Source organism: Elgaria multicarinata, chromosome 3 (genome assembly GCF_023053635.1).
Source record: "Elgaria multicarinata webbii isolate HBS135686 ecotype San Diego chromosome 3, rElgMul1.1.pri, whole genome shotgun sequence".
In the NCBI taxonomy this organism is placed as follows: domain Eukaryota; kingdom Metazoa; phylum Chordata; class Lepidosauria; order Squamata; family Anguidae; genus Elgaria; species Elgaria multicarinata.
The window spans coordinates 66,802,518-66,814,426 of NC_086173.1; the positions used below are offsets into that span (position 1 = coordinate 66,802,518).

An 11,909-nucleotide genomic window follows, 5' to 3' on the forward strand; every position below is an offset into this window, starting at 1 on the left:
GCGCAGCCTTGACATTTTCAGGGGGATACCGTTATCTCCCTATGTTCCCTGTGGAACACAGTTCTGAAAATAGCAGGCATTCTAAAGCTGTCCAGTAGTAAGAAAACCACCAAGTTTCAGAAGGATGGGTGCAGTGGCTCATGCAAAAGGGGAAGTCTCCATTTTGTAGGGGATGGAAAATTAATTTCCTTCCCCATCTCTGTAACTCCTTGGTTCTTTGGGCCAATTTTATGAAAAATGGCATATGTCCTAATGGTGTCCTCAGACAAGAAATCTGCAAAGTTTCAGAAGGGTAAGTGCAGGGTCTATGGAATTATGATGCTAGAAATCTAATTTAAGACCTTACCCCACCCCCTCATTCTGAAGCCTGGTGACATTGGAAGAATGGTCATCTTACAGCCCTATTCTTGCCCTCCCACAAAATACAGTGATTGGAACCTCCTCGCAGTGCAGCATTTAAAGAAAGCAAAAAAAGAAAAAAAGAAAAAAGCTGTTTGGGGACATAAATTCTGGTCTCCAAAACTAAGGTGCTGACAAAGCTACAATTCTGTTGGCTTCAGAAAGAAGTCTGCTTTGCCTTGGAACCAACAGAACTGGAACAAAGCAGTCCACTTCTGCTGAGGCTTTGGGCTTGTTCTAAATTCTATGCACCTCTGTTGTATATATAGATATACAGCCTTTCCACACTCAGCACCCAAGGCATCTAAGAATATGCTATAAAATCACCACCACCACCACCACGCTCCATTAAAAATATTTATATAAGAAGAGCAGAGAAAACAAAACAATGCCCAGGTAAAAGCACTTAAAACTGCACTTGCAACAGAACCGCCCCCCAGCTCAATTTAGTAGGGCAAGTCCCTGTCTAAACAAATCTTATAAATTGATTTTATAGGATTATGTATGAGTCACATAATTACTAAAGACCCAGTGTTTAAAAAGCTTTAATAATTATGCATACCATATGAAAATTAGCCTAATGTTTATTATTAGTTGATAATAGAATGAAAGAGCAGTGGATCTTCTCTGCCATTTTCTACCATTAACCAACTTGTTAATCACTGACATTCTCTGAAAAGTGATTCCATTTGACAACCAAGCTAGAAAGAGACCAAATATTCCAACTTGATCATCATTTGTTTGCTAGAAAGGCAAGGTATAAATCAAATCAAATCAATATTTAAACAGAAAGGTAGACGATGTGTCTTCACAAGCATAAGGCAACCAGTAGACATAAGGCAAGATATAAAGGATGTGATCTGATTGCAACTCCATCCCTATTTGTGTCCCCATTACTTGTTGATGACTTTAAGATGTGAGTTGGCAAAATTAAGGGCCAAAGCATTTCTGAGGTAACCTAGAAAGACAGACTGGAGTTAAGCAGAACTAGATATAGCTGCAGTTAGTTTGTTTGTTTTTAGCTTTATTCGCTAGCGAAACAGCAGCACGGGATGAGTCCACGGGCGGCTGCCCTCGGGACTGGGGGGAGGGGCTTTTTATACACGCCCCTCATTCAAAGGGAACGCCTGCCCTTCGTACAAAGGGAACTTGCGCGCGCACACATTTGATACAAAGGAATTGCGTGCGCACCTTGACAGCATGACAGAACTTGTTCAAACCAGTTCGGCAGGAATGTCTGCTTCGGACCTCAAGCATGCGCAAAGAGCACGGCTTCATTTACTCCGAGGTAAGGTCATAACCGGAAGTGACAGCCAGTTCCCTCACATTCCCCCCTTTGATACACTCTTAGCGAAGGCACAGAGTGCTATCATTATTACAGAGTGTCTTCATTGATAGGAACTGGCCTGTATTCCTGCAAGGCCATTAGGTGCACTGCAGTACGTTTATCTGCAATTTGCTCTATCATATCTTTCAAACTTTGTATAATCATTGGCATAAGACAGGGTACCAGCAAGCATAACAAAATTCCTACAACAACAATACCGATCATCCCTTTTAGCCCACCAAACCAATTGAACCACGAGCCTAAGCCCTCGGCCCATTCAAACCCTTTCCACGTCTGGACTGGAACATGGGCTAACTTAACCATTCGATTCGTGATGTCTTCGATGACTTTCTTGTTGTCATCTATTTGCAAACAACAATTACTGAGATTAAATTTCCCACAAAGGCCTCCTTCCGCAGCGAGTAAATAATCTAAAGCCAAACGGTTCTGATATACTGCGTTTCTAAGCTGGGTCTGGGTTTTGGATAAGACATTCAGAGCGCGTGCAGTCTCATTGGTAATTAACTCTAATACTGCTTGCAACCGGATAATACGGTTTAGCATGTATATTGGTGTTCTGTAACCAAACATACCATCTTGTGCCCAAGTGGCAGGCCCATAATATTGGATTATCCGCTCAGGGGGCCAGTCTTCATCTGCCCAGTCACCAATTTTTATATTGGTCAGGTCTTTACGCTTTCGATCATAAACTGTATGACCTAGGCGGACCCCATCAGTTAAAGGGATCAAGAAGAAAGAGGGTCTGATCTCCCCTATGGTACAAGTGCCCTCCCAGGGTTCAGGTAGTTCGGAATATGCATAGTTTCCACATATCCAATACAATCCTCTGGGGGCTGTCCAGGCGCTATTTTGAATAGTATTCAATCTGGCCTGAAGTGTGCTTGGCCATAGTCGATTAGGGGGTATGACAGTTTGATTTGGCCAATAGGACAAGATAGTTTGGTTCAGCGTAGTAATGGTCTGACACGGGGTTTCCCCGATCTTGGGAGCCCCGGAGGATATTCTTTGGATGCACCACCTTCCAATTAGGGTGTCTGTCAGCATCCACTGACTATGGGGGTTGGGGTCAGTGGTCTCATTATACGGCTGGCTGACATTGTATTCTTGGGCTTCCCAAGGCCATTGGTCTCCTAGGTTGGTTCCTCCACATACATAACAATTTGATACATTCAGCGTTGCAGCGACAGTTTCTGCAAAAGTGACAAAGAGGTTGCGCGCTATCTCTGGCACTTCAAAAGGCTGTTCGACTTCTTTCCAAAAGTCTTGGAAGAAGTGCTCTTGTATGGTGTGGCCTGTTTCTACAAACTGAGCGAGTTTTAGGTAAATCCGCCCCAGGGGATCTGCTCCCCGTCCATGGATGCGGAGCCCGAATTGGTTCCCAAAAGTGGTCACGAACTGTTGTGGGTTAAAAACGGTAAAATTCACCAAGTTGCACTGTTGTGCCTTGCAGTTACTGAGGACTGGCACTTTGGTTAAGGAGGCGTGGATTTTACCGAGGGGGGGTGTTGTTGAATAAGTGGCCCACCATACACAGTTCCAATAAGGACAGCTGTTATCGCAATTGGCTTGTTTGGGGATGGTAGACCGCATCGGGTCTGTGGAGGGACATATATATTTGTCTTCGTGCATGTATGTCTTCTCCCAGCTGAGATCCCCACACTGATCTGGCCAGTGGGAGATCTTGCAAGGGTCTATGATCACAGAAGCTGGAGAATTTGGGGTTCTAAGGGGTATTTTCTGCAATAGTGTACCCTGCTTGTTAGCATCTCTGACCTCTAAGTGCCATTTAACAGGATTTTCTCTGGGATCAAAACATGTGACTTTGTTATTCAGTGAACATACTGAGAAAGAAACATTACGGAAAGTGCAAGACGTTTTGGTCTCAGTACACTGCAATTTACTCTGATATATAATAGTCTGTTTGATTTGGTTATGCAGTTTCACTGTTTGTATACAAGAGGAGCAGAGATCAAGTTTTGACTTCTGGGATGATATGCTCAGGGTCAAAAGGAAGAGCAAAATAGGCAGAACATGCTTCGGGCGGTGTCCACCTCTTCTTTCCAGGTTGAGAGGGGATGCAGCGCCCCCAGTTATTTCGCTCCCTCGGTTGCCGGTCCCGAGGAGTCTTCTCCCGTCGCGTCCAGCGGTGAGGGCTGTTTCCTCAGGGTGAGCTTTAGGCCCGCACCTTTCGTGGCCTGCCATCTCTCGGGTGCGGCTAATTTTGCTCGGCTCCAATGAATCCAACTGGAATTCCCTTGGACCTTTAAAGCAGTAGGAGTAGTCAGTATAATGGTATATGGCCCGTCCCATGTCTTCCCTAACAGGCTTTCTTTATAACTCTTTACCCAGACTTCATCCCCAGGCTTGAAGCCATGAACAGGGATAACTATTCCTAAGGGAGTCTGTTCAGTATGCTGGCTCATTTCTAGCACTGTCTGATTCAGTTCTTTCAGAATCCGATTTAGGTTGATCTCGCCACGAAGTGGCAGGGTTTCGACTGTAGCTGGCAGCGGCGGAGGCCTGGCATAGACTAGTTCATATGGAGTCAGCCCGTTACTTCGGGGGGTGCACCTCATGTGGAGCAAGGCAACAGGGAGCATCTGAGTCCATTTAGAGTGTGTTTCTGCGCACATTTTGCAAAGGTGTAGTTTCAGGGTCTGGTTGGCTCTTTCTACTGCCCCGCTGCTCTGCGGTCTCCAAGCACAGTGTAGCTTCCAGTCTATATGAAGTGCTTTGCTAAGTTTTTCAGTGAGCTCGGCTTGGAAAGCTGGTCCATTGTCAGAGTTCAGCTGCTGGGGCAGGCCATAGCGAGGGATGAGGTCTTGGATCAGGTGTTTCGCTACTTCTCTTGCCCCTTCTGATCTGACTGGCCATGCTTCTACCCATCCCGAGAACGTGCATACGGCTACGAGGGCGACCTTGTAGCCTCCAGCTGGCGGCATGTGGGTGAAGTCAATTTGCATAACTTGAAAGGGTCGGCTGCCTCGGAGTATCTGGCCTGGGGGAAGCACAGGTCCTTTCTTTGGGTTATTTCGTGCACAGGTGACACATCTTTTGGAAGCTTCCATGCAGTGGGTGGCTAACTTGTCTATGTACATGGTCTTTTCGATCAGATGCCGAAGGGCTTCTTTGCCTAGATGGCATTGTCTGTGCATGTGGTACACCGCAGTTCTGGCAAGACGTTCTGGCACCCAAACTCGGCCGTCCGGCAAAATGTAGAAGCCTTTTTCTTTTCTGTATTTATGTTCTTCAGCTTCTTTCTCTTCTTCTTGGCTATACGGAGGCGTCATGGCAAGAGGTGGCAGGGAAATCAAGAGGGCGTGGCTTGTTTCTCGTACTGGCTGGTTGGCGGCGTCTTTGGCAGCCTGATCCGCCCTCTGGTTCCCTCGAGCAATTGGGTTAGATTTCCCGGTGTGTGCTCTGCAGTGAATCACCGCAACCTTCTCTGGTAGCCATACAGCTTGTAAGAGCCTCTGGATCTCTTGTGAATGTGCTATTTCTCTTCCTTCGGCTGTGAGGAACCCTCGCTCTCGGTACAATGCTCCGTGTACTTGGAGAGTAAGAAATGCATATTTTGAATCTGTGTAGACCGTGATCTTCTTTTCTCTTCCCCATTCTAGTGCAGCGATTAAAGCTAAGAGTTCAGCTTTCTGAGCGGACGTGCCAGGTGGAAGCGCTTCAGCGATTAGGACCTCATCTTCTGTTACTATGGCGTAACCCGCCTTTCTGACACCGTGCTGGACAAAACTGCTTCCATCAGTAAAAAGGATGATGCTGCCAGGCACAGGACTGTCTTTTAGGTCGGGTCTGCTAGAATGGACAGTGTCCATTATTTCTTGGCAATCATGTATAACTGGCTCAGGCAAAGGCATCAGAGTCGCAGGATTCAGGGCTACGCAGTCATTCACTTGCACGTTAGGGTTCTCACACAGCAGCGCTCGGTATTTGACAAGTCGGGAGTTGGTCATCCACTTTGGTCCGTGGGTTTCTAGCAGAGCTTTCATGGAGTGTGAGGCAGTGATTTCTATGTGCTGCCCATAGGTAAGTTTAATGGCTTCAGTTAAGAGCAGGCATGCGGCGGCGATACATCGGAGACATCCTGGCCAACCTCTGCTCACAGGATCAGTATTCTTGCTTAGGTATGCTACAGGCCGATTCCACGAACCCACTCTCTGGGTCAGAACGCCCACGGCTGTGCCCTTCCTTTCGTCTACATACAGGTGGAAGGGCTTGCTGATATCAGGTAGTCCTAGAGCGGGTGGACTGGTAAGGGCTGATTTAAGATTCCGGAGGCTCTCTTTTGCTTCAGATGTCCAGTCTAGGGTCCCGGATTCAGGGACTTTCTGTTTCAAGAGTTCATAGAGGGACTGTGTCAGGGCGGCGTAGTTCAGGATCCAGATCCGGCAGTACCCTGCCATGCCCAGGAAAACTCGTAATTCTTTTTTGTTCCGGGGCTGGGGTATACAATTGATTGCCTGGGTCCTGCTGGCAGCTAAAAGTCGAGTGTTCTTCTTGATGATAAACCCCAGATATGTCACTTCTTGTTTACAGATTTGGGCTTTGGTTTGACTAGCACGGTAACCTGCAGTCTCCAGATGTCTGAGCAGGGCAATGGTGTCAAGGAGGCAGGTCTCTTCAGTATGCCGGGGCAAAAGGAGGTCATCTACATATTGGAGGACTAGGCCAACTTCTTCCTGGTATTTTTGCAAATCCCCAGCCAATTGGCGGCTAAAGAGAGTTGGGGAATTCTTGAAACCTTGTGGGAGGCGGGACCACGTGAATTGTCTCTTTCGCCCTGTCCGGGGGTGTTCCCATGTGAAGGCAAAGATTTTCTGGGAATCAGGGTGCAAGGGAACCGTGAAGAAGGCGTCTTTGAGGTCGATGACCGAATACCATAGGCTGTCACCTGGTATCAGTCCGATGAGGGAGTAGGGGTCTGCTACTGTGGCTGCGATGTCTTTCGTCTGCTGGTTCACAAGGCGAAGGTCTTGAACTGGTCTGTACTGGTTAGTGCCCGGTTTCTTGACTGGGAGGAGGGGTGTGTTCCAGGGTGAAACGGTGGGGACCAGGACTTCAAGTTGCAGCAGTTTTTCAAGGTGCTCATGCATTGAAACTCTGGCTTCTAAGGGAATGGGGTACTGTGGCTGGTTAACAATAACATGAGTGGGCTTCAGATCAGTGATGACAGGATAAGCTGACAATGCTAACCCTCTGGGATTGTTTTCGGCCCAGACCCCTGGCACGGCTCGGATGACTCGAAGGGCGACTTCGGTATGGATAGTGTGGAGTGGAGCGCAGAGGCCCATAGAAGGTCCCATTCTCCACGCTTCTCTGAGGGGACAGGTGATGACAAGTGGCTGCCCTCCAGCAGTACCTGTGACCTTGCCATCTGGATGGAAAGACAGGGTCGCTTGGACTTTACAAAGGAGGTCTCTTCCGATAAGTGGTATGGGGCAGGACGGGATCAGGATGAATTCATGTTTCGTGGCGCAGGCTCCTATCTGGATCCCTTGGGGCTTGAAACAGGGTGCTCGTAAAACCTGGCCTCCTGCCCCCACAACTGGCACGGAAGTTTTCTTCTGAAGGGGCAAGTGGGAGGCATTAATCAAGACTGACCTCTGCGCTCCTGAATCTATTAGTCCTTTAATTTTCTGTCCTCCCACTGTTATTTCCATAACGGGGTCGGGAGGTAAGGGTCCCCGCGGAGGCTGTCAGTCTTCTTCTTCATAGCAATCTTCCATGGTCATAGTTCGGACGGCATCGCGAAAGTGTGGTTCCAGAGGTGTTCCTTGTGGACTGGGGAAGGCAGTTGGTGCAGGACCAGGATAGCCACGGCCTCTTCCTCGAGGGGCCCCACGTCCGCGGCCTCGATTTAGTCCAGCAATGACATTCTGTTGTGGTCTTACGGGGCACTCTGTCTTCCAGTGGCCCTCTTCTTTGCAGTATGCACACTGATTTCGGCCTAGGACTGGCCGGTGTGATCTCTTATCTGTCAGTTGGGGAACTTCCGGGCGCAGGGCGGCCGCGATGAGGCTGGCTTTTTCCTTCATCAACTTAACCTGCTCTTTTTTCTCTTCAACCTCCCGGTTGACATAAACTCGGTCAGCCAAGGCTTTCAGTTGCGTTAGTGACATTCCTTCAAACCCATCTGCCTTCTGTAATTTCTTTCTAATATCTGGGGCTGCTTGTGACACGAAGGAGAGAACTACGGTCTGCCTGTTGTTCGGATGTTCAGGGTCTATGGGAGTATATCGGCGGTAGGCTTTCATCAGTCTTTCAAGGAACATCCCCGGGCTTTCTTCTTTCTGTTGTACTACATCATGTATTTTTTGCATATTCATCATCTTTCGTCTGCCTTTTTTCACGGCCTCTATGAAAGCCTGCTGGTATTCACGTTGAAGGGCCCGGTGATCTGCATTTTGGATGTCCCATCTTGGGTCTAGTCGAGGTGCATACTTGGCGAGGGTCACCTGGGAGTCTGGTTGGTTGTCTAACTGCCCTCGGATTCCTGCAGCCTCTTCCAAATTGGCTTGGATCTGCAGTCTCTGTTCAGTTGTGAGGAGGTAGCCCATTAGTTGCTGGATGTCGCTCCAGGTTGGATTATGGGCAGCAATAACTCCTTCAATCATATCTAGGAACTTTTCTGGTTCTTCTTCATAACCTGGGCCATGAGTTTTCCAATTAAGGAGGTCTGAGGATTGGAAAGGCAGGTAAGTGTAAGTAGTAACAGTTTGGTAGCTTGGTTGACCGTTGGCATCTTGTCCAGGAACCAGGGCTGTGGCTTCCCTGACTGGCAGGATTCTGTTGGCTTCTCTCCCCTTTTCCTTCATCCGGGCTCGGGTCTTCATTTTGGACCTCTGTAATTCAGCAGTCAGGTCTCTATTCCGGCTGGGGCTGCGGTGGTGGCTGGGCCCTTCTTCTTCTGAACTGGCTTCAGAGGCAACAACGTGTTCTCTATTTCGGCTAGAGCTGTGGTGGTGGCTGGGCCCTTCTTCTTCTGAACTGGCTTCAGAGGCAACAACGTGTCGTGGATGTGGTGGTAGGTTGGGGCCAGGCACATCCTCCTGGCGACGTGGTGGTAGGCTGGGGCCAGGCACATCCTCCTGGCGGGGAGGAGATGACGCGCTCGGGGCCGGTGAGGGGGGCAGAATGTCTGCTTGTCCAGGTAGTAGCGGGACTGGAGCAGTGGGCACCACTGGTGGGGGCCTCATCTGGGGCGCCGTAGGCGAAACATAAGGCGGCGGCAGTTCTTCTGGAGGACAAGGTATGATTGGTTTGTCCTTTGAAGCAGTGTAAGTGAGCTGCTTCAGGCGGTGGGGTTGGATTCTTTTATCTTTCTTCGCCTGGTTCATCATTATTAGGGCTGCCTTTTCAACCATCTTTTTCGCCCATGGTGGGGGGAGCTTAGCCACTTTCAGCCACCCTTCAATGTATGGGATATCTTCTGGAGTCAGAGGCCCCCCTTCTACTATAGCTAAATTATATATTCTGGTAATATAGGATTCAGAAAAGGTGCCTTGTGGCGGCCAGGCCACAAGGGGGCCTAGGCTCGGCCAAGTCCAATGGCACTTATAAGTCATGGTTTGAACATTACACTGCGAAGTATCAAAAACTTGTGCAAAATGCTCTACCATGAGATCTAATGGAGTGGAAGAACCTCCCCCCATCCTAACTTTCTAAATTCACCAGACAGACAGACAAATCAGGTGGGTAGACGGGGAACCAACTGGCTATCGGTAGTGGGGGAGTCAGCTGGTGAAACAATAGGTTCACAATCACACGCTGCCAGCCCACGTTGCCGGAATTTCCAGGTACCAAATGGCACCAGAGGACTGATGGATCCAACGGCCAACTATGGAAATCAGGCTGCCATTCACACACCAATTACACAGAGACAACACCCTCTTTCCCAAATCCAGCCCAGCAGAGAAACAGAAAACAGAGAAACCTTCCGGCTTCTGAGGGGTTGATCCAGCCCCTCCTTCAGCTCCTGGGAGCCGGCTGAACAGAACAGAAACAGATTACAGAGAGAAACATTCTGGCTTCTGAGGGGTTGATCCAGCCCCTCCTTCAGCTCCTGGGAGCTGGCTGGACAGAACAGAAACAGATTACAGAGAGCTCATTGTTACTTGCCTGTTTGAAGTTCCGGCGCCGGTTAGAAAGGTATCTGTAGCAAAACTTCCACAGAGGTTCAGCTGCGTCCACGCCACCCCCTCCGGTCAGTCCATCCCCAGATCACCAGGCATCAGCAAAGCCGAAGGCAAGCTGAAGGCGCGCTCCCAATGAGTGTCGACGTACGCCTGCGGGGGGGTTGCAAGGAGGCGAGCTGGTGGGGGAAATCTCCCTGGCAGGCTGTCCAGTACTCCGTGAGGTTTCCTTGTTGAAGGAAGCGGCCCCACGTTGGGCGCCAGGAATGTTACGGAAAAACTGGAGCCCACACGGAGAAACCGGAGTCCACACCAAAGTTCTTGTTTAACAGATAGCTTTATTCGCTAGCGAAACAGCAGCACGGGATGAGTCCACGGGCGGCTGCCCTCGGGACTGGGGGGAGGGGCTTTTTATACACGCCCCTCATTCAAAGGGAACGCCTGCCCTTCGTACAAAGGGAACTTGCGCGCGCACACATTTGATACAAAGGAATTGCGTGCGCACCTTGACAGCATGACAGAACTTGTTCAAACCAGTTCGGCAGGAATGTCTGCTTCGGACCTCAAGCATGCGCAAAGAGCACGGCTTCATTTACTCCGAGGTAAGGTCATAACCGGAAGTGACAGCCAGTTCCCTCACAGTGGGGGAATGAAAACAGATATAGCCAATTAGATTTAGCCCCCTCTTCAACCCTCTTCAAGCCTGCCTCTTGCTGAGTATAATCAATGCATGAGGAGAGGCAACACTTCCCTGAATTTTCACATCTGTCATCCTCAACTCGTGGAGGACAACTGTCTGAAGAGGAGAGCTTCCTCTATCTGTAGAGGCTCTCCATGAGATTTGGGGCTTTGCTAGACCTGCCGGGATAAGCTGGCAGGGAGGCGGGGCTACAGCGCGCTAAGTTTAACGCGTGCCGCCCAGCCTCCTAGACGGCCGACCTGCAGGGACAATGGAAGCCCTGCAGCGTCGGCCATGTTTTTTTTTTAAAAAAGGGGCCATGTGGGGCCCGAAGCCGCCGGAGAAGGTAAGGTTTTTTTTTATTTAATCCCCCCCATCCGTCCCCCTCGCCGTCTCCTTCGTCGCCCTCTGCCATCTCCCCCCCCGGATCACCCACCCCCTAGCACGATGGGCATGAGCGCTGTGCCAGGTCCGTGGCTTTTTGCAGCTACTCGTGAGTAAGCGAGTAGCCGTAAAAAGCCGCGGACCTTCCCACACGTTTTGCAGCTCCGGCCTGAGGCCGGGGCTGCGAAAAAGGCACGCCATAAGCGACTTTGCTTATGGCGCGTTGGAGGAGGCCTCACTGCGGCCTGGGCCCGGATTCCCCTGTGCGTCATCTGGACGCACAGCAGGGAAACCGGGTCTCAAGGCGCGCTAAGGCCTCGTCTAGGAAGGCCCTAAGTGCCACGAAAATTAGTCCAAAGAACCAGGCTGGATTTAGTGAGCTATGTATGAGCAAGAACACAACCTGCACACTCTGACCATGTTGTGAAAGGAAGGAAGGAGCTGTCATTTGGCATAATTGAATAACTGATGGGCCTGAAGCCTGCAGGGGTATAGAGGCTGGTGTGATTGCACTGCACTAAAATTAAGATGCTGTGAGTGTTTCTCCCACTTAAAAAGAAAACCATCAGTTGATCATTTTAGCCAATGGTTGGTAACTACAATTTGATGTCACAAGCTCTGCTTTGAAGAAAATATAGTTTAGTGCATTCTTCTAATCCCTACGGATGTCAGGAGGTATAATTTATGCAAACATTTAACCCTGTTACATTGTGTCAGGGCACTGACTGTATGCCCATGTTTACTTTTCTAATTAAGTAAACATGACTGATGCAGGGAATTAAGATAATAAAACACTTTTACAAGATAATTAATCTTTTCTTTCTGATCCAGCCCACCCTATCCCGCGCTTGATAATGTTATTTACCTCAGAGGCAAGCCTAACGTCAGGATGTAATTGGAAACGTTTGCCATGACCGTTGGCTAGGAAGAGAGATCAGGTAATTTGCATCTC

The 11,909-nt window shown here is 49.2% G+C and overlaps 1 protein-coding gene across 1 annotated transcript; it reads right to left on the reverse strand.

Annotated features, from left to right (window-relative positions):
- Positions 1–3,987: 3,987 nt before the first annotated feature.
- LOC134395374 (uncharacterized) lies at positions 3,988–7,422 on the reverse strand (the record flags this gene model as incomplete). Its single annotated transcript, XM_063121538.1, has 2 exons — positions 5,027–7,422; positions 3,988–4,894 (listed from the first exon to the last, which is right to left on the reverse strand). Coding segments are annotated over exons 1-2 (3,303 nt in total), but the record flags the coding sequence as incomplete, so codon positions are not given.
- Positions 7,423–11,909: the final 4,487 nt, after the last annotated feature.